This window comes from Callithrix jacchus, chromosome 7 (assembly GCF_049354715.1).
Source record: "Callithrix jacchus isolate 240 chromosome 7, calJac240_pri, whole genome shotgun sequence".
Classification (NCBI taxonomy): domain Eukaryota; kingdom Metazoa; phylum Chordata; class Mammalia; order Primates; family Cebidae; genus Callithrix; species Callithrix jacchus.
The window spans coordinates 6,301,278-6,324,167 of record NC_133508.1 but is presented as its reverse complement, the minus strand read 5'-3'; the positions used below and the strand labels follow the sequence as shown (position 1 = coordinate 6,324,167).

Here is a 22,890-nt window from a genome sequence, read left to right as displayed (position 1 = left end):
GCACCTCACGCTGAGCTGGGAGCTGGCTCTTCACCCAGTCGACAGCAAAGTGGCAGACTGTGGCAACATGGGATCCGAGGGAAGCTATTTCTGTTTTAAAAGATCTAAGTTTTCTCCATCTCTCATTTGAAAGATCTCATTTCTTCTCCACCTCAAAATAATCTGAGTATTTGCCAGTTTTATCTGATTGTTTTGCTTCAAAATAAAATCTTTTAACTAGTACTCAAATGAAAATAACAGCACTCCACTACTTACTCACAGGGTAGAAAAAACGTAAACTCGCTAGAAAGTGCTTTGAAATATTGAGATGTTAATGAACGATGAGAGCTCATTAAATACTTAATACGGGATGGCCACTGTGCCACTACTTTAATAGCAATTTTTTTTGTTTTTTTGAGACGGAGTTTCGCTCTTGTTACCCAGGCTGGAGTGCAATGGCGCGATCTTGGCTCACCGCAACTTCCACCTCCTGGGTTCAGCCAATTCTCCTGCCTCAGCCTCCTGAGTAGCTGGGATTACAGGCACGCGCCACCATGCCCAGCTGATCTTTTGTATTTTTAGTAGAGACGGAATTTCACCATGTTGACCAGGATGGTCTCGATCTCTTGACCTCATGATCCACCCGCCTTGGCCTCCCAAAGTGCTGGGATTACAGGCGTGAGCCACCACACCTGGCCAATAGCATTTTTATATCACGATTTTCTCATTAAATTCTGCACCCAACCATAATCCTCATTTTGGCGATGAGGAAACGGGGGGTACAGACAGTCTTAAAATCTTGCCTAAAGTCACAAAAGAGGACCAAAATTTGAACTCTGAGCTGCCTGGTTTCAGCACACATTGTGACACCTCCCAGTGCAATGACCTGTGATGGTTGTCAGCAGATGCAAGGCTGGGGTGCAGCAACACGCTCCTGCCCACGTTCCCACCACGGTGACCCCTCCGCACCCCTGCCGACCCCAGACAGCCTCAGACCACGGACCCGATGAGCTGAGAGCCCGCATCCTCCTCCTCATGCACACGCCGTGTGAGGCCGCAGTTCTCCAGTGACAGCTTCTCCAGCAGCCTGAAGTCCACGTCGTTGCCGATGCCGATGGTGAAGATGCAGACTTGGCCTCTGGCAGCCTCCCGGGTGTTGTTGAGGATCTTGAGGGTGTGCGTCTCCCCGACCGTGGGCTTCCCATCCGTCAGGAAGATGATGAGGGACACGCTCCGGTCTCCACTGTCACTGTGGGCCACGTACTTGTTGAGGAGCCTGATGGCCGTCTGCAGGGCCTCGTTGATGTCTGTGCCTGCGGGACACCAACGAGGGACAGCTCAAGCCTCTGCATTTACCTCCCCACTCTGAAGGCACTTCCTTTTTTTTTTGAGATGGGGTCTCACTCTGTCACCCAGACTGTAGTAAAATGCCATGACCTTCACTCACTGCGAACTCCACCTCCCAGGTTCAAGCAATTCTCCAGCCTCAGCCTCTTGAGTAGCTGTGATTACAGACATGCACCATCACCTGGCTAATTTTTGTATTTTTAGTAGAAATGGGGTTGACCATGTTGGCCAGGCAGGTCTCAAACTCTTGACCTCGCGATTCGCCTGCCTCGGCCTCCCAAAGTGCTAGGATTACAGGTATGAGCCACTGTACCAGGCCTGAATTTACTTCCATAACTGCAGTCCACACTCAACCACCCAGTGGAGGACACCCAAAAACTTGGCATGCGTTTGCTAAATGCACGTAAGTGACTGGGGTTTATCCCACTGCCACAAACCTTCTCCAGAAGGCGTGTGGCGACACCTGAGCTTAGCAGGCTCCACTACCTGAGCTTCGACGGCTTCTGTGCCTTTTTCTTAGAATGGCTTTGAAAAGAGCAGGAGGGTGCTAAGCATATGGGACAGCAGGAATTTGGAGGGAGAAAGAGCCACCGAGGGAGGAGGGGGCATCTGAAGGGGAGGAAGGTAGCTGCTGACATCTCAGATGCCTCCCAGTGTTGTCCAGGGCTGGGTGGTGCCGATGAAAGTGAATTTGTTGCCTTCATTGTCTCTTCTTTCCTTGCTTCCTGTCCCTTCAGGTTACCTCTACCTGCTAGAACTCCGCAAAGGGAGGGAGCATGAACTATGTCCCCCCCTGGCTCCGCTTTTTCCTCCAGAGGCATTGGTCAGCAGCAGGTCTGATTAAAGTTGGGGGCCAGCCAGGCACAGTAGCTCATGCCTATAATCCCAGGCAAGGCCAAGGCAGGCAGATCACCTGAGGTCAGGAGTTCGAGACCAGCCTGGCCAGCATGGCGAAACCCCATCTCTACCAAAAATAAAAAATTCAGCCACATATAGTGATGCATGCCTGTATTCCCAGCTACTCGGGAGGCTAAGGTTGGAGAATCACTTGAATCCAGAAAGCAGAAGCTGCAGTGAGCCAAGATTGAGCCACTGCACTCCAATCTAGGGGACAGAGTGAGATCCTGTCTCAACAGAAAAAGAAAAAATGAAATAAATAAAGTAAAGTTGGAGGCAACAGGGAAGAAAAACTTTACCAGGAATCTGTGGCTTAGAAAACTGATCAAAAGCAGAAAACAAATCTCAACTCTGAGAAACGATGGAAGAATAAACACCCGTGACATTAGCAGGTATCTGTGGATAGCAAGAGGTTTTTCTCTCTTTTCTTTGGATGATTTTCTTTATTTCTCAAATGTTTAGAATAGATACTTCCATGGAAAAAATGGGGTGAGAATATGAGCAGGTTTCTGGGGTTCTAATGTTCTGTTTCTTGATCTGGGTCTGGGTTCCGTCCAGTTTATGAAAACGTATCAAGCTGTACACTTACCACACATATATTTTTTTGTAGCTGTGTTATACTACAGGTTACTGCTTCCTTAAAAAAGAATGTTCCCCTATTTTCTTTCCTTTTCCTTCTGGTTTTTAGAGACAGGGTCTCACTATGTTGCCCAGGCTGCTCTTGAACTCCTGGGCTCAAGTGATTCTCCCACCTCAACCTCCCAAAGTGCTGGTACTATAGGCATGAGCCACCATGCCCAGCCACCCATGTATCTTAAATTCACTACTTTATGATTAAAATAAATCAGACAATTTAAGTTTGGGAGCAAAATAAATGAATAAATAAGTTGGGTCCAGTGTCTCTGACAGGGGCTGAACAAGTATTTGCTTGGGGGATGGAGAGACAGGTGGTTTGTTGGTTGAGGTTGGAACCCCGGCCACAGTGAGGTTTCTGGACTAGCTAAGAATTCCGCTGAACTAAGCTACCAACATCACACCGTCACCAAGTAAAGCAGAGATCTTACTGTAGGGTAAACACCTATTTCCTTTGTTGTTGTTTCTTTTTTTAATGGCTTGAGATAAAAGCTACATACCAAAAGATCACCCATTCTAAGTGTCCAATTCATGATTTTTAGTAAATTTGAAGTTCGATGATCATCACCACCATCCATCACCCTGACTGGAGGGACTTCTCTCTACCTGCAAATTTTACCAGATTTGTGGCCCATATACACCATGGAGCACTATTCAGCCATAAAAAAGAATGAGATCCTGTCATTTGCAACAGGATGGATGGAACTGGAGCTCATTATATTGAGTGAGTTAAGCCAGGCACAGAAAGACAAACTTCCCATGTTCTCGCTTATTTGTGGGGGCTGGAAAGTAAAACAATTGAACTCATGGAGATACAGAGAGAAGGACGGTTCTCAGAGGCTGGGAAGGGTGGAGCAGGTGGGGAAGAAGCAGGGAGGTTAACTGGCACAAAAAGTAGTTAAAGAGAATGAATGCAAAACAAAACCAGAATAAAAGAATGAATACAATCTAGTATTTGGTAGTGCAGCAGCGTGATTATATTCAACAACAATTTCATGATACATTAAAAATAACTAAAGTATAATTGGATTGTTTGCAACACAAAGGACAAGTGCTTGAGGTGATGTATATCTCATTTACCCTGACATGATGATCACACAATGTATACCTGTATCAAAATGCCTCATATACCCCAGAAATGTATATACCTACTATGGACCCCCCAAAATTAGAAATTACAATTAAAAGGTAGCACATTTGAGAAAAACAGATCATCTCCCCATGGCTTTACATCCTCCAGAATTTCTAGCTATGCCCATGAAAAGAAGGTTCATAATTCTTGCTAAGATGCAGATCCAATGGAAAGAAAGCTATTTAACATTTTATTGGAATCACTAATCTGCCTTTCCCCGCTCCCGCCCCCTTTTTGAGATGGAGACTCACTCTGTCACCCAGGCTGGAGTGCAGTGGTGCGATCTTGGCTCACTCTAACCTCTGCCTCTTGGGTTCAAGCAATTCTCCTGCCTCAGCCTCCCAAGTAGCTGGTACAACAGGGGCAAGCTGCCAGGCCCAGCCAATTTTTTGTATTTTAGTAGAGACGGGGTTTTGCTGTGTTGCCCAGGCTGGTCTTGAACTGCTGAGCTCAGGCAATCCACCACCCTTAACCTCCCAAAGTGCTAGGATTACAGACATGAGCCACTGCACCCGGCCTAATTTGCCTTTCTTAAGGCCCAGTCTAATTTCTCGGTGCCTCTGGGTGTGTGAGTAAGGATAAACTGATACTTGTTTTTTTTCCTTTTGTCTGTATTTAGCAATGGTGCCAAACCTCTCACTCCACTTTAAAGCCAAGGAGAGCACCAGTGAGAGGGGTCACCCAAGTGGGTTAAAACAATGGCCACGTCTGATGCTTAAAAGAGGACTTCCTATGTGCCAGGATGAGTCTAGCCACTTGAAATGTTTTAACTCATTTCATCCTGATTTGACTCCATTGTTATCTTAATTCTACAGATGAGGAAATTGAGGCATAGAAGTGAAGCTGGATTCAAACCCAGGCAGTCTGGCTTCGGAACCCTTGCTCACAATCCTGATGCCACACGTCTTATCGAGAAGCAGGCTGATCTGTAGTGCACCTGTAGAGGCTTAGGCAATGTGGCGTCAAGAAAAATGAAGGAAACCAACAGGGTTTCTAAGGCTTGGAGTCCAAAAGACTGTAACTTACCTGAGTCACCTTTCTTTTTTGGGACAGTCTCACTGACACCCAGGCTGGAGTGCAATGACGCAATCTTGGCTCACTGGAACCTCTGCCTCCTGGGTTCAAACAACTCTCCTGCCTCAGACTCCCAAGTAGCTGGGATTACAGGCACCTGCCACCATGTGGGCTAATTTTTCGTATTTTTAATAGAGACGGGGTTTTGCCATGTTGGCCAGGTTGGTCTCGCACTCCTGACCTCAGGTGATCCACCCGCCTCGGCCTCCCAAAGTGCTGGGATTACCGGGGTGAGCCACCGCACCTGGCCCAGCCATTTTCTAAAGCTGTTTATTACGCCACAGCCCTACTCCACCGGCACACACATGTCATTCTTCTAGTAAGCAGAACCATTAAAATAAATCCAATCTACAATTATCCACGGAGCTTGCCCTCTGTGTCAGGAACCGTGCAGGGAGGCTGGGACTATGTAAACATGAAAAGGAATGACTTCCTTCAGGGGTTTTACAGTGCTGTGGACTTCCCGAGAGAAGAGAGCATCACTAGAGCATCACTGTCATATTAAATCTAATCTTCTGTCTCTCCCAGTGTAAACCGTTCCTGGATTACACTGTTTCCGAGACTAGTAGGAAATCCCAGTGTAAAGCAAAGTACCAGCCAAGCTAGATCAAGTTCCAAACTAAGTCCATTTGGGAAATGAGGCCTTTGTCTTGCATTGGAAAACCCCGGATGGGAGAAGCGTCAACGGAGTGTTGTGCATGTTTCCAGATCACTGAAGTGGAATTAACCAGGAGGTGGTGTCTGTACAGAGCCTGTAAGGAAGGGAACAGGGAGTAGGTCCCGTTCTGTCAAATGCACCACTACTGAGCACTTCTTCTGTGTCCACTGCACGGGTGATACAGGGAATGGCAAGAGCAAGGCGCAGGTCCTGAGTTGAGAGGACTTACCCTCTGGCACAGCTGGGTAACACACTGCTCTGATTCTCTACTTCTCTCATAATTCTGTATGAGCTTTTCTCCCCCCTTTTAACATTCAGCACCCTTACCTGGGCACCACCCAAGACAAACGTTCAGTGGCTGAGAGCCTACGTCCTCCCCATCTCATTTGACCTCCGCAGCCCTCCCGGGCCACCCAGACACACGTTTAGGGCTCCTTGTTTTGCAAAGCAGTTCCGCTTGCCACTGGCCAAGGTGTGCATGAAACGCTGGTTGGTCCCTGCGGCTTTAATTCGAGATACCCCACAACAACTTACAAATGCAGTATTGTTTTTGTAGCAAGAAAACTTTTTGTAACGGGATCCATGAGATGAACCAGGAAAGCCTCCAAACACCTGTCAGGTTATCTTTCCCCCAGAACTTGACCAGATTTGTTTGGGGACTGGGAAAGGAGAACACGGATCTGGTATTTGGAGCAATGTAAGCTGCTAAGAAAGCTGTCACCTGCTGCCTCCTTTCCTGTCCCATCATCAACTCCAGCTTTCAAATCCTTGTCTCTTGGCAAAAAAAAAAAAAAAAAAAAAAAAAAAAAAAAATTATTATTAAGTCAAAGCCAAGCCAATGTGAGAAGCAGTCACCGTTACCTCCAGTGGGGGACATATGGTGGATGTAGACTTTGCCGTCCCTGACGCTGTCCGGAGTGACTGATATCAAGTGGTCCTTCCACACTTTGATCCGGTTGGAAAATCCAATGATACTGAAACGGTCCTGAGGTCGGAGGTCATGGAGAATCGTGAAGAGGGCATCCTTGGTCTAGGCAAACACAAAAGCAAAGTCAGCCACAGCTGCTCACGTGAGTCCACTTGTCTCGTTCTGAAAACCGCCCCCCACCCAGGAACAACGTCAGGGTTCAAAGTCAGCATCAGCTCTGTAAAGGGCACTTGGCTGAATGTCAAGAAATTGGTTACCTGGCTGGAAACGAAATGGCATAAGGTGTTACAGTTGTAGACACGAGTGAATCAGTGCTGAATGTATGAAATGTCCCGTGCTCAAACCCGCCACGGTGCCTCTGGACTCCACATCTCCACCATTGCTGTTCTCACCCCGCGTGTTCTTCCCCACTGCCCTACCTCCATCTTTCACTTGACAAGCCCCTCATCATTCTTAAAACCCAGGCAAGCATGCAAATTCTCCATTCGAAACATTTCTAACTTCTCTAAAGAGAGCTGATCATTCCCTCCCTTAGGCTGGCAAAGCCCTCAACACATTCCTATTATAAAGCACACATCACACCATGATGATGATTCTTTTGTCTCCTTCCCTTCCGAGGCTGTGAGCTCTTTGCAGGAGGGTCTCCTTTCACCTAGCGACACGCAGGGGGCGCTAGGCCAAGGTGAAGCAGGTGAATGAATGAATAAATGTTTAATGAATTATAAAATCCATGGCCCAAATAATAAATACCATGGGAATTGACAAGATTATGAAATTACCGTGGACTGGAGTGATGTGAGGCTTTACAGAGAAGGAGGAATTTGAGGGTGAGGTTTAAAAAATAAAAATAGGTTGAAAGAATTAGAAGGGCATTCTTTCTGTTCTTTTTTTTTTTTTTTTTTTTTGAGATAGATTCTCACTCTGTCACCCAGGCTAGAGTGCAGTGGCTCGATCTCAGCTCGCTGCGACCTCTGCCTCCTGGGTTTGAGCAATTCTCCTGCCTCAGCTTCCTGAGTAGCTGGGACTGCAGGTGTGCGCCACCACGCCCAGCTAATTTTTGTATTTTAGTAGAGCCAGGGTTTCACCATGTTGCCAGAGTGGTCTCACACTCCTGAGCTCACACAATCCACCAGTCTCAGCCTCTCTGGGTACATGAGCCATTGCACCCAGCTTGGGAGGGCATTCTGAAGAGAAGGAAGACCAGGAAGTAATACAGGTGAGATCGAGGATGCTGAGTGGTAACAAGTGTGCACTAGAGTCAGCTGTGACACGTGGAAAGAAGAAAGAAGCCATATGACCCGAAACCGGAAACACTCTGGGGGCCTAGAAAAGGTTTCTATAGTAATCCTCAGACAGTGTGAGCGAACACTGTCCTCCCAAGCAGCACTGTTGTTAGACGCTTAAAGAGGCTCAGCGTAGGAGGTCAGGGACTTTCACTGCAAAGTTACCGTGAAACGACACCTTGCATCTTTACGAAGGTGAAGAGTGCAGGCTTCAGGGTCAGCTGTCACTCTTGAGGCTGGGTCATCCCCAACTCTCCATGGGGCCCTGATCTTCCAAGAGAGCCCTTCCCTGCCTCCCAGCCCTGCCCTCCATTCCCCAGAGCATGCACCCCTGCTCTCTCCCTTCACGGTGATAGACAGAATGTCCTCTCTGTGTGCACTGACTGGTCTGTCCACCTCCATTCTATGCTTCTGTGTGCAGGAGCTTTTTCTGTTTTATTTTATTATGCTTACATGGCTGGAGTGCAGTGGTGCAATCTTGGCTCACTGCAACCTCTGCCTCCTAGGTTCAAGCAGTTCTCCTGCCTCAGCCTCCCAAGTAGCTGGGACTACAGGTGCATGCCACCATGCCCAGTTAATTTTTGTATTTTTAGCAGAGAAAAGTTTCACTATGTTCTCCAGTATGGTCTTGATCTCTTGACCTCATGAACCACCTGCCTCGGCCTCCCAAAGTGCTGGGGTTACAGGCATAAGCCACCACACCAGGCCACTTTTTCTGTTTTATTATTGTATATTTATTATTCTATATTTAATACCCAGCAGTGCCTGGTGCATAGGAGATGCTGGACAAATACGTCCTGAATAAGTGAGCAGTGAATAAATAATCCATCTGTCACACTGGACAGGGAGTTCTGAAAGCAGCCATCCCCTTGCCCTGCTCCCTGCTCCCAACGTGGTAGCATCGTGTACACTGTAGGCTTTTAGTAAATATCTGTTGTATGATTAAACAAATAAGACAGAGGAGTCAGAGACAGACAGACAGACAGACAGACAGACAGACAGACAGAGAGAATACTCAAGAGAGGGAGACAGAGAACGAGAGAGACAGACAGAGTGGGGGGAAGAGGAACACGGGGGTGGGGGAAAATAGAGGCTGGGAGGGGAGAGAAAGAGACAGAGGTTTTGTTGGTGAATGCAAAGCACAAGAGATACAGCCCAGCCCTTGAGAACCTAAGACAGACACTACTGAGAATGAGGACATGCAGGAAGCTCTGCGCTGCCTGATGGACAAGCTGCAGGGCTGATCAGTAACTCAGAGAACTGCACTGCACAGGCAGGGGCGGCCTCAGCCGGGGCGCTGGGCCCTTCTCATCCTGGTTCATCCTGGGCTCCCTGCCCCTCCTCTCACTTAGAGCCAGCACACCCTGTGTGAGCATCAGGCGGGCGCTCACAATTCAGGGGTCCCGACCCAGGAAGGTCTGAGGTGCCAGCTGGGATGGGAGGGACAGCAGCACACAGTGGTCAGGGTGGGGCAGTGCTGGGCCCGGTTCTCAGGCCCTCCTGTGAGACTCTGTGCTGCAGACGGCTGGGCCCAGCGTGGCAGGGCTGCAAGGGGGCCTGCCGGGAGGGGACTCATGGCGGAGCTAGTGCCTTAGCTGCTGACATCCTCAGGGATCCTTCGCAGTGTGCCAAGAACCTCCAGAAGGACCCGCCTTGCTCTTAAGCCCCACAGTGATGGATATTCTGCTTTAGGAAGAGTTGTTCAACCTCTCCACCCTCCTTCCCTCAGCTCAGCAGCTACAGGCTCCTTATGACCTTGTAAGGCCTCAGCTGTAACTTGTCCTTGCCTGCACCAGAGAGGGCGGCCCAGGCCCCTCCCGGTTGCTCCATTCCCACTGGGAGGAGAGCCGTGTGGATGGACTCCTGCCCTCATTCCAGAGGGGCCAACAGCTCCCATTAACCTTTGCAGACTGCAGGCACTAACTCCTGCAGACTGCAGCCACCCAGCCCCACTCACCCCTGCAGACTGCAGCCACCCAGCCCCACTCACCCCTGCAAACTGCCTGATTGGCGAGGGGACTAAATGTCTGGCTTTAAAAGGCCACACTCATTCTTTGAGGCCATAAGAAGAGTTTCCAACAAGCCATCCTCCTCATCTTTATTCTCTTGGACAAGGAGAGGGGCTATTTGGAGTGGAAACCAAGGAGAGGGAGCTCAGGTCACTGCCTGACAACTCCTGGCTGGGAAGCCAGCGGGGAGGAGTTAGCAAGTCTAGGGGAGAGTGGGGGGTCAGTAATAGGCAGGAAAACCAAACCCCTGTGCCTAGGGAAAGACAAATAAGGAGCACCTGCTGGGCCTCACTGAAAAGGAAAACAGCGTTCTTTTTTCTTTCCTATTTTTTTTTTAAATTTTATTTTGAGATGGAGTCTTGCTCTGTCCCCAGGCTGGAGTGCAGTGGCATGATCTCAGCTCACTGCCTCCTCCGCCCCCGGGTTCAAGCAATTCTCGTGCCTTAGCCTCCTGAGTAGCTGGGACTACAGGTGCGTGCCACCACACCCAGCTAATTTTTGTATTTTTAGTAGAGACAGGGTTTCACCGTGTTGGTAGGGAGTCTCGATCTCTTGACCTCATGATCCGCCCCCCCTCAGCCTCCCAAAGTGCTGAAGTGTGAGTCACCATGCCTGGTGAAAACAGGGTTCTCACAGAGGCCAACGCGCAAGAGGCTCTTTGGGTTTCCCCTGGGGGATCCGTGCCTGTTCCTAAAAGCACGATCCATAGTGAATGGGCGTCATCTCTGCTAACACAAGAGGACAAGCTGCAGACATGGGTCCACATGTCATCAGAAGAGATCTTTTAAAAATTCCAGGTGAGGAGCAATGGCTGTGGTCCCAGCTATTCCAGAGGCTGAGGCAGGAGGATCATTTGAGCCCAGAGTTTGAGGCTGCAGTGAGCTATGATCATGCCACTGCACTTCAGCCTGGGCAACAGAGTGAGACCCTTTCTCTAATCAATAAATAAATAAAACATTGATTAATTAATTAATTAAATTAAAATTTAAAAATACCAAGTGATGTTTGGACTGAGGGAGATTTTGAAAATCGCACCAGATACATTTAATAAATGGACAGAATACACTTCTTACTACTCGGAGAGTGAAGACATACCTTGCCCTGGGTGCAGCTGTTACACAAGACTCCTTCTAATCCTAGTTATTTAGAGTCACAAAGGATAGAGATCACTGTCTGTTTAATACTATTTTATGGTAATGAATTCCTCTTCTTATAAATAGTTCACTTGTGGTTAAAAGAACAAAAACTTATTTGCTTCAAAAACACAATCTTCGAAGTCCATTCCAGCTCTGTCTTAGGTTTACTATTAAGTAAATCCTTTAATCTCTGTCTGTTTAAATTCTTCCAGGCACAAGGCGGCACATAAATACAAGTAAACTCTATTTCAATTCTCCCTCCCTTCAATACAGTTGGCAATGGTCTTGCTTGTTCTAGTGGATCTTTGGGGAGGAAGATTACAGAGTCTCTTCTTTTTCTTCTTTTTTTCTTTTTTTGAGACAGAGTATCACTCTGTTCCCAGGCTGGAGTATAATGGCATAGTCTTGGCTCACTGCAACCTCCACCTCCCAGGTTCAAGCGATTTTCCTGTCTCAGCATCCCGAGTAGCTGGGATTACAGACATCAGCCACTATGTCCAGCTAATTTTTTTGTATTTTTGATAGAGACGGGGTTTCACCATGTTGGCCAGGATGGGCTCAATCTCCTGACCTCATGATCCACCCACCTCACCTTCCCAAAGTGCTGGGATTACAGGCGTGAGCCACCGCACCCAGCCTGCAGAGTCTCTTTAATGGTGTCTGACCTGTGCATCACAGGCCCTGCGTGAAGCTGCGCTGGGAACAAGAGATGGGGCCTTCCCTTCCCTTCCTCTCCCTCTTTCCTATAAAACTGAGCCCAAGGAGCTTCAGGCTCTTGGCACAACCCTCAAAGGGGTAAGTGTTCCATTGTTTTAACCACCGTGCCATGAATGGCCAGTAAACATTTTCCAAGTAGAGAAGTGCTGTCTAGTGAGACCCTCAGAGGGAAAGTCAGGGAGCCCATGGAAGAGCCCGCTGCGGCCCACGGCTTCCTCCCACTTCCATCGGGTACCCACGATGCAGCTTTTCTCAAACCATACTCAATGGACACGAACCCTCGCACAAAAGGCTCTTGTGCCACAAACCCTAGGTTTTGGGGCATAAGACGAGGAGAACCCATGACATCACAGATGAATCCAAGTTCAAAGGAACTCAGCATTAGACATTCCACGCCTCCTACACAATGATCTGCTGTTCTCCTAAGGGGCGCCATCATTGGCCACAGTCTAAAATGTTTACCAGAGAGTTGACATTTTCCTTCTCATTGGTCCACACAGTCCTTTTGAATGAGCCAAAGAGAAAGGCCTAAGATTAGCCACTTAAAGTAATCCACTAAAGGCCAGGTGCAGTGGCTCATGCTTGTAATCCCAGCACTTTGGGAGATCAGGAGTTCAAGGCCAGCCTGGCCAACGTTGTGAAACCTTATTTCTAAAAAAATACCAAAATTAGCCGAGCATGGTGATGCATGCCTGTAATCCCAGCTACTCGGGAGGCAGAGGTAGGAGAATCACATGAACCCAGGGAGCAGAGGTTGCAGTGAGCGGAGATAGTGCTACTGCACTCCAGCCTGGGTGCAGAGTGAGACTCCATCTCAAAAAAAAAAAAAAAATCCAATAAAGAAATCAAAGACCTGGGGCCGGGCGCGGTGGCTCACACCTGTAATCCCAGCACTTTGGGAGGCCGAGGCGGGTGGATCACGAGGTCAAGAGAACGAGACCATCCTGGTCAACATGGTGAAACCCCGTCTCTACTAAAAATACAAAAAATTAGCTGGGCATGGTGGCGCATGCCTGTAATCCCAGCTACTCAGGAGGCTGAGGCAGGAGAATTGCCTGAACCCAGGAGGCGGAGGTTGTGGTGAGCCGAGATCGCGCCATTGCACTCCAGCCTGGGTAACAAGAGCGAAACTCCGTCTCAAAAAAAAAAAAAGAAATCAAAGACCTTCTGAAAGTCTAATTTGAACCATGGAAGAGAATCATGATTAGCAAATACACATCATGAAAACAGCCCTACGTTTCTGAAAGGTAATATTAGAAAATAAAATATGCCCAAGACAAGCTGTAGTGGCAGGTCAGCCTTTGCCCTTTCTAAGGTGGGTGGAGGTCACAGACACCAGTGGGGAGGGGGCAGGTGTGTGTACCATCCTCGGGCCTTCCTGACTCAGCAGGCAGGAGGTCCTCAGTGCCCCTCAGTAGGCGGCAGAATGGCCCTGTCATCACACCATCTGAAGGAACCAACAAAAATAAAAAAACCATCCACGACTTCCTCAAAGTTCACACCAACAGGTTCTTGCTGCAACCTGAAATTTCTTGCCTAAGCCCACAGGGAGAAGAATGGAAATGTCCACCTTCCCAGCCTCAGATCTGTCACCCCTTCTGCATCCCACAGACACCCATACACAGCATGGTCCCAAGTCACCTTGGAGTCATGATCATAGCTGAGCCCAGAGTAGCCATGACTTGCCAAGGGATGTCACCAGGCCATGGGTGTCCACAAAGCCTCACTGGGGGGATTCCAAGTCCACAGTATTACAAGATTACGAAGACCTATTCTATAAAAAGGTAGCAGAAACTTACGTTACACTCTGCAGGTCATTCAATAATTTGAAGGAAACTTTTCTGAACTCTTATTGTGACTGATGCACCAAGTCATCAGATTTTCTTTTTTTAAATCCCAGTCTTAGGAGTAAGGCAATAAATGGAGTAAGAAGAACCAGTTCTCCATAAGGTACTCGGGTCCACATTGTCGTCGTACTTTTTAAAAATCTAGCGACAGATTGGCTCCCAAGAAGAAATCAAAACATTACAAAATATTGCTACTCCATTGCCTGTGGTTCAAGAGTGTAAGTAACACTTCCGGGTGTTGTGAAAACACCTGCAGGAAACCAGTGCTCGTGCAATGCCACGTTCCTTTTATTGCCCCTCTGCTATAAATACCTCCTGAAATGAACCACATTATGTAATTCATATTAAAAATAAAAATTTTCAATTACAATGAACAGAAGATAATCAAAAAAGGTGTCCCTGTCAAGTTTGGGACATTTTGTGGAAAGAAACTATTGGCTAAAATGTTCTTTTTGGAGAAATGGCAGAAGCTAATTAGCTTTCTTCATATAAATGGAAAATTTGGGATACAAGTCATATATCTTCCAAAATTTTAAAACGGTTTAATGAAATTTCACTTAGAAGTAAATGTCAAAAACACTTTTCTTTGGTCTCAACTTTAATGTTCACACTGCCAAGAAAAACATATTTCTTAAATTAAGCAAAATCACAGGGCTCCTATTTTTAAAATATATTATTTTAAGCTACTACGCTTTCATTTATGCTTAAATTCTACTTTCAAATGCTCTTTGAATGCAGCACTGTGCTAGATAATACCACAGCTCCGATTTGAAATACTTATTTGCATATGTGTTTATCTAATCTATGTAAAAATATAAACAAATTATTTCTTCATAGCAGATAAAATACACTTTTATTGTGAAGTTTCTAAATACCAACACCATTTCATGACTGGTTCTAAAATAGAAAGATTGTTAAAGACTAAATTCTGGCTAAAGTCAGCCTTAAATTTTCTTTTTTTTTTTTGAGACAGAGTTTCGCTCTTGTTACCCAGGCTGGAGTGCAATGGCGCGATCTCGGCTCACCGCAACCTCCGCCTCCTGGGTTCAGGCAGTTCTCCTGCCTCAGCCTCCTGAGTAGCTGGGATTACAGGCACGCGCCACCATGCCCAGCTAATTTTTTGTATTTTTAGTAGAGACGGGGTTTCACCATGTTGACCAGGATGGTCTCGTTCTCTTGACCTCGTGATCCACCCGCCTTGGCTTCCCAAAGTGCTGGGATTACAGGCTTGAGCCACCGCGCCTGGCCCAGCCTTAAGTTTTTTTTAAAAGGCTGACTAGATTTAGATATTAAAACATTTTTTGCAATATAAACAAAACTAATTCCATTAATCTTCGTGTTTGTATAACATATGCGAACTCAAAAAGCAAACCGTTTCATCTTAATCCTCAGCTTATGTGAAGATTAGTTACCTAACGTTTTGACTTTGCTTTCACAAGTGTATCAAACGTTTACCTAATCATGTCGTTGTACGTTTTTCTGAAAAGCTCTTTGCCAATAACATTTCTGCTATTCTTTATGACATAGTAGGCAAATCCATTTTTTATACTTGATGTGTAAATAACTCAGGGCTAGAAACAGATTTTTTTCCCACTTCTTTTCATGTGGAAGGTCAGTACTTAGGTGGATTTACATTCATTGTCAATTCCGTACTTCTCATTCTAGCCGAAATACAGCCTTAGCACATAGGCATGATAGCCTTGACAAGAACCCAGCCTACCTCCAAGTGCAGGCTCCAGGTGATCCGCGGGCAGAGCTGCCTGCTCTAACAGGAAGTAAGTTCAGAGGATGATGTTAGACTCTGTGCTGTCTGGCTTACCAGCTCAGCTATGCACTTAAAAGACCTGTTCCAGTCTATCTCCTTTTCTAAATGTTTGTATCAGGAAGGTTTTCAAGTCATCTAGTCCAAAACATTAGCCAAACCTTCACACTATCGCATATTCAATCATGCTTCATGGTTTCCCCACCCAAGAATTCACTCTTTCTTTTCCTGCCAAGAAAATTGTATCCCATCTTCAAGGACCAGTTCCTTTTCCACCTCCATCATTAATCTTTCCCTGACTATCTCAAGTTCTTTCTCTTCCCTACAATCCTTTCCACTCTCTCTGTTAGTTTTGAATGATGTATGATTGCTCCATGTTTCTTTTTTTTTTTTCCAAACAGAGTCTCACTCTGTTGCCCAGGCGCGATCATGGCTCACTCCAACCTCCTCCCCTCGGGTTCAAGCGATTCTCCTGCCTTAGCCTCCTGAGTAGCTGGGACTCTAGGTACTCACCACCATGCCTGGCTAATTTTTGTGTTTTTAGTAGAGATGGGACTTTGCCTCATTGACCAGTCTGGTCTCGAACTCCTGACCTCAGGTATCTGCCCCTCTCAGCCTCCCAAAGTGCTGGGATTACAGGCATGAGCCACCGGGGTCAGGCTAGTCCGTGTTTCTTTTCCCCTGCAAAATTCTGAAGTTCTTGGTGAAAGTGACTTAGGGCTGATTCCCTTGGATACAAGCTTTCTCCTTCCTCCGCGCTTCGCACACGTCACGCATCTCCCTCATTCTGCTGGGATCCAAACCCCCTCTTCTCATGCCACCCACTAAATTAACTTCTAAGAGGTCTTTGAGACTCACTCAACTGTGCCCTCCTCTGAGAAGCATTCGTCATCCCCTACTCTCCCACCACGAAAAAGAACTGACCGCCGCCCCACAAGCCCTGACCCTCCCCTAGAGCCCTGTTACACAGCGCACTCTGTATCATTTTTGCCTGACCTCTTCTCTGGGCTTCTTGTGAGAAAAGGCTGTGTCTCATGTATCCCTGTGTCCCCCCTACCTAGCGGCTCCCTGACAGCCATATTTGTTTTGTGTTTGGAGAATCTGAAGTCTAGAGTGAAAGCCAGTGTGGGAAGCTGAGTGAGAGTCAGGTGTCCTGAACCCGAGACGTGGGTGGCTGTGCTATCAGTCACGACCAGCGCCTTGGAATTTTACCCAGCTGCGATTTCAGTCAGCCAGCCAGGACTACACAATGCCCAGTGACAGAGTGTTCTGACACTCTGATAAGCACTTCCACGTTTGTTATCTCACTTAATCCTCTCTGACTTGTAGTGTTTATCTCGCTGTTACTTGTAGCAAAGTTTCATTTCGGCCCCTATCTAGCCCTTTACGGAAAAAGTTTGCCAATCCGATTTGGGACTTAAGTGAAAAACTAGGAAACCAGAAAGGGGCAAACTAGGCTTTTCTGTGAGTTCCTGGCGCCACACTTTCAGATGTTCACAGCAAGGCTGCAATCTGAGCAGGTGATGCAGGAGCACCCCAAGCTCTATACTGACAAGCGTCTCTTTGTATGACAGCCACAGAGTGCCCACATTCAGAGATACTTCACATTTCAATAACATGACCTCATCTTATAACAGATGTGGGCAAGGTTGCAGAGAAAACGGAAGGCTTATACACTGCCGGTAGGAATGTAAACTACTCGTCACTGTGGATAGCAGTCTGGCCATTTCTCAAAGAACTAGAAACAGAGCTCTCATTCAATCCAGTCATCCCACTATTGGATATATACCCAAAGGAATAGAAATCATTCTACTATAAAGACACATGCATGAATGTGTTCATTACAGCACTGTTCTCAAGATCAAAGACATGGAACCAACATCAATGACCATCAATCGTGGCCTGGATAAAGAAAATGTGGTACAAATACACCATGGAATACTATGCAGCCATGAAAAAGAAGAAGATCATGTCCTTTGGACCAACATGGATGGAATTAGAAAGCATTCTCCTAAGCAACTTAACCCAGGAACAGAAAACCAAATACTGTATGCTCTCACTTATAAGTGGGAGCTAAACATTGAGTACACATGGACACAAAGAAGGGAACAACAGATACTGGGGTGTACTTGAGGGTGGAGGGTGAGAGGAGGGTGAGGGTCCAAAAACCACCTATCAGACACTATGCTTATTAGCTGGGTGATAAAATAATCTGTACACCAAACCCCCTCAACACACAATTGACCCATATAACACATCTGTATATGAACCTCTTGAACCTAAAATAAAAGTTTAAAGGAAAAATAATCAAACATAACCTCATTTTACCCTTAAGATATACTTCATTTGGGTAAATCTTAACTACCTCAACAACAATACATTTTTAAATGGGTGCCTCTGATTTATTTTAAATTGTCTGTATTATCATTGTTGGGGACCAATTCTTTTCTTGAAACTACAACCTCAAGTTTTCACTCACATATTTTGCCCTCTGTCCATCATTTATTACCTCATATTCTGAGTCAGAGACAAAAACCTGTTTTCCCCACTGTCTCCTGCTTCCTGCCTCAAGCCCCAGATCTCTGTTTTGCAATGTTTTCCTGAAACACACATCTGCTGGTAGGAACATGCGGACAAGGGCAGCTTAGTAGATGAGAATAAACACAAGCAACTGGCATGTCACTCGAGGCCGTCTGGATGAGTCCCTGCTCCAGACAGGTGTCAGCAAACTGTGGCTCAGGGCCGCGCTGCTGCCTGCGTTTCCTTACTAAGGTGTTACTGGAACACAGCCACACGCATGTGTTTGTGTACTGCCCGGGGCTGTGCTCTTGTCACAAGGACAACAGCAGAGTTGAGTAGTTACAACAGAAACCATCTGGGGGCAGGGGCAGTGGCTCCTTCCTGTAATCCCAGTACTTTTGAAGCCAAGGGGGGAGGATCACTTGAGTCTAGGAGTTCAAAACCAGCCTGGGTAACATAGTGAGACAGTCTCTACAACAGGAGGGGAGGGGATGGGAGGGGGAAAGTTTGAAAAATGAATCTTTGGCTGGGCGTGGTGGCTCACACCTGTAATCCCAGCACTTTGGGAGGCTGAGGCAGGTGGATTACCTGAGGTCAGGAGTTCGAAACCAGTCTGACCAACATGGTGATAGCCTGTCTCAATAAAAAAAAAAAAAAAAAAAAACATAAAAATGACTCTTCAGCCTGGTGCTGAAGCTACTATAATCCCAGCACTTTGGGAGGCTGCAGTGGGTAAATCACCTGAGGTCAGGAGTTCAAGACCAGCCTGGCCAACATAGTGAAACCCTATCTCTACTTAAAATACAAAATTAGCTGGGGGAGGGAGGGTGACAGATGCCTGTAATTCTATCTATGCAGGAGGCTGAGGCAGGAGAATTGCTGTAACCTGGGAGGCGGAGACTGCAGTGAGCCAAGATGGTGCCACTGCACTCCAGCCTGGGTAACAAGAGCGAAGCTCCGTCTCAAAAAATAAAAAAAGAGGCTGAGGCGGGAAGGTTGCCTGAACCCAGGAGGCGGAGGTTGTGGTGAGCCGAGATCGTGCCATTGCACTCCAGCCTGGGTAACAAGAGCGAAGCTCCGTCTCAAAAAAAAAAAGAGAGAGAAATCATCTGGCCTGCAAAACTTAAGATGTTTATCATCTGTCCCTTTACCAAAAGAGTTTGATGACACTGGCTCTAGAAACCAGAAAGGAAAGCTAGACTCCTCTAATATTCCCTGGGACATACTTTCAGATGCTAACACAAAGCCTAGACTTGAACAGGCAAAGGTAGACCCGATGCTCTCTGCTGTCAATTTTTATTTATTTACATGATAGCCACACGGCGCTTGCCTTCTGAGACCCCTCCCCGACAGTCTTTCAGGCATGTTCTCATTTGGCAAGCTTGCATCCTCCTGCTTTCTGAGTGTCTCCATTTGTTCAGGGAATTCTCTCCTCTAACAAGATGGCAAGCCCTCAGAGGCCCTTCTGGGTCCTGCAGCCCATGCCAAGCTCTCCTCTAGGCTGCTTAGTAAACCTGATTGCCTTCTTTGATCTCCATCATTTATTTTTTATTTGTTTGAGACAAGGTCTTACTCTGTTGTCCAGGCTGGAGTGTAATGGCGCCATGATAGCTCACTGCAGCCTCGACCTCCAGGGCTCAAGCCATCCTCCTGCCTCAGCCTCCGGAGCAGCTGGGACTACAGGTGTGGGCCATAATGCCTGACTAAGTTTGTTTATCTTTTTTGTACAGATGAGGTCCCACTATGCTGCCCAGATTGGTCTCAAACTCCTGGGCTCAAGCCATCCTCCCACCTCGGCCCCTCATAGAGCTGGGATTACAGGCATCAGCCACCACACCTGGCCTCATCCTCCCTTTTGAAATGTGGCAGATCCGCATAGTTTGAAGAGGGCAGCTACAATGCCACACTGTTGGACATCACCGGACTTGACAGTCACCCAGCTTGCCCCACCCGCCTAGCCGCAGTCTACATCTCTGCCGTCTGCACCCTCAGACTTTACCTGCCCAATCCAAATCATAAAAGGTAAAAAGGTCTGCAAGCATATACACCCCCAAGGTGTGCTTAATGTTAAATAATAAACGTTACTTGATAATTCCATGAATCAAAGCAGAATCACTTCATGAGCTTTTCACAGTGCCAGCCTGCTGGCTGGCACCTCTTTGACCAGGTGACATCTGTGTGCGCTTCCCTGAGATGGGCAGCACTGTCCTTCACATTACTTGGTGACCAGGACAGGCAGAGCCTCAAAGCTTGAGAAGTGGTCTACAGGCCACCACCGCGTTCTGGTCCCTGCATGACGTCACGGTGAAGTGCTTTAAGTAAGGCTGAGCTGGGCTTCAATCGCAACTTTCCTACTTATAACTTTGCGTATTTCAGCATAATTACATCACCTTCCTGGCCTCCACCTTCCCACGTATAAAATGGAGATAGCAACGTCTACTTCGCTGGATGGTGGAAAGATTAAATGAAGAAATGTACGTAAAACCCTCACATCACTTGATATGCACTGATCACTCAATGGTAACTGCTGTGCCTCAGAAAAATGCAAGATACATATATTGTTTTTGGGGCTGGTAGTTGGGCAGCAAATGTCATCACCCACCACGTGTGAAGAGCTGGGAATGCATATTGCAATGATCAAACACAAGATACTCCCCAAGTCCATGGAGCTTACAAATCATTCACCTATAAGGTTACACGTGATATATCCAAGTAGCTCCTGGGAACCCAGTTTTGGATAGAGAGGGAGAAACCAGCGTCCTAGAGTATGAAGTAAGCCTGTGAATGAAGCAAAATCAGCATGGAGATCACAGTCCTCCATTCGTTAATTCACGTTTGCCCTCATTTTAACTTGACAATTACAGAAAAGAAACATGCTTGTTCTTTATCCTCTAAAATTGTCAGCCAGGTGCAGTGGCACACACCTGTAATCCCAGCACTTTGGGAGGCCAAGGTGGGAGGATCGTGAGGTCAGGAGTCCGAGACCAGCCTGACCAACATGATGAAACCCTGTCTTTACTAAATACAAAAATTAGCCGGGCGTGGTGGCGTGTGCCTGTAATCCCAGCTACTCAGGAGGCTGAACCAGGAGAATTGCTTGAACCTGGGAGGTGGAGTTTGCAATGAGCCAAGATCATGCCACTGCATTCCAGCCTGGGCAACAGAGAGAGACTCTGTCTCAAAAAAAAAATAAATAAATAAAATTGTCAACCAAATTAAATGGAGAAAGGAAGACAAGCTTCAAAGGCTACATGGGAACCTAGAACTGGCACAGACAGACACAGTGTGGGAACAGGTTTGCAGACCATTAGAGCATGAAAAGCATCTGGTAAATGATCCATCATCACTGCTTGGTCGCCAAAGAGGGTCCCTTAGCCAAGTTTCTTAACATGAATGTGAAAGTAGATCTAATTCTATAGATTAGGGAAAGGAAAGACAAGAACACTAAGGTCAAGGAAAAACGTGTTTCTCCTAAGTGATCCCAAGGACTACATGTCTGTCAGCAAATGTCACTGCTTTCAGCTTGCAACTAACAAGAAAAAAACAAGCCTTCCCTGATTACATTTTTCTTTTTTCTTTTCTTTCTTCTTCTTTTTTTTTTTTTTTTTTTTTTGTGCTCTTCTCAGCTCCCATTCTCACTGAGAAGTTTTAGAAGCTCAAATTGGGAGGTAGAAACCCTGTCTGACCCAACCCAGAGCCATCTCTCTGCAAAAGCACATGGGAGGGAAAACAGCAAAGCCACATGCCAGCGAACCTCCGGCAGCTCTATTGCTGTTCCCAAGCCGGGCAGGTCCTGGTTTCCAGGTTCATGTTCCCACTGGGATTAGGACAAGAACCAGAAAATGCCAGAGGCACACAGCCTCGGCGGCTCCCCCGGTGCCAATATACCTCTTACCGAGTATACTTGTTTCAGGTTGAATGGTCTTTATAACCTTTTCTAAATCCATGGTTCAAGTAATTATTAAATGCCAACAATTTAAATTATTAAACGTCCTGCATTGCAGTAAGTGCTGTGAAGTCTTTCAGGCCTGTCAAAGCCGAGGGGGGCCAAGAACATCTGGAATAAAAGAGAATGATTCTTAACAGAATCCACATGGATGTGTGACATCCCACGTTGCCAAGCCTTTTGACACAATCTGAAAGCCTCTACTTGGGGTAATTGTCCTCTTCACCAAGAGACATAACATCACAAACAAGACTCTTCGAAGAGCCAGCTAAGCTTTTCGCTTAATACTGCGGCCTTGGAGAAGCTGAGAATTGCAACAATAGTCAGCAGTTTTCAAAACCACTCAAGGCAGCGAGGGGCTTTCGAAACTGGTCGGACATGTGTTTGGCTGGTCTAGGGTGGCTCTCCTGGAAAGAGGCCACGCTGTAGCTTCGAAGCCAGCAGAGTGCGTGCCAGACTCTCAGCGGCTAGCAACGAATGGAATTGTAATATCCAGGAATGAAGGAAGAGGGGAGAATAACAAATGATCTGACATCTGTTATCACATTGCTCTTGCATCATGCGAGGAAATCCCTGCCTTCTGCAATGCAGCCTTCTCAGCTGGGTCTTGAAATGTAAGACTGCATTCACCTTGTGTCCATTTGCAGTTCTGCCAGCTGCACACATGTGCTGCCTCACCACAACCACACTGTTACTTGCACGGTGCCTGGCTTGGTTCTCGGACTTCAGACCTGGGACTAAAGGCTGCCCCCACCATTTATTAGCCAACTTATCTACCTCAGCAAAGCCTCAGTTTCTCCATCAGCAAAATGGGGATGACCACCAAATTATTTTAAAGATGAAAGATTCTTGTATTAAATCATTCACACAATAATCTTAGCTATTTTGGAAATGCCCCATGCCATATTTTCAAGAAGTACCTGAATTATTTTATGATTAAAGGTACATTTAGGAGACCCTGATTTAGTTCATTAGTTTTTCTCTGGACAAGTTGAGGCAAGATTTATCTCTCTGGGGGTTAT

General features: G+C 46.7%; 1 protein-coding gene across 6 annotated transcripts in view; it reads right to left on the bottom strand.

Annotated features, from left to right (window-relative positions):
* Positions 1-22,890, bottom strand: part of ITIH5 (inter-alpha-trypsin inhibitor heavy chain 5) — a 194,077-nt gene that overhangs the window by 98,471 nt on the left and 72,716 nt on the right. For all 6 annotated transcript variants that reach the window (XM_035306695.3, XM_078329330.1, XM_054258417.2 and 3 more), the window contains exons 8-9: positions 6,582-6,750; positions 983-1,292 (exon numbers count right to left, since the gene is read on the bottom strand). In XM_035306695.3, the coding sequence (XP_035162586.3) occupies positions 983-1,292; positions 6,582-6,750 (479 nt within the window). The remainder of the gene's footprint in view (positions 1-982; positions 1,293-6,581; positions 6,751-22,890) is intronic.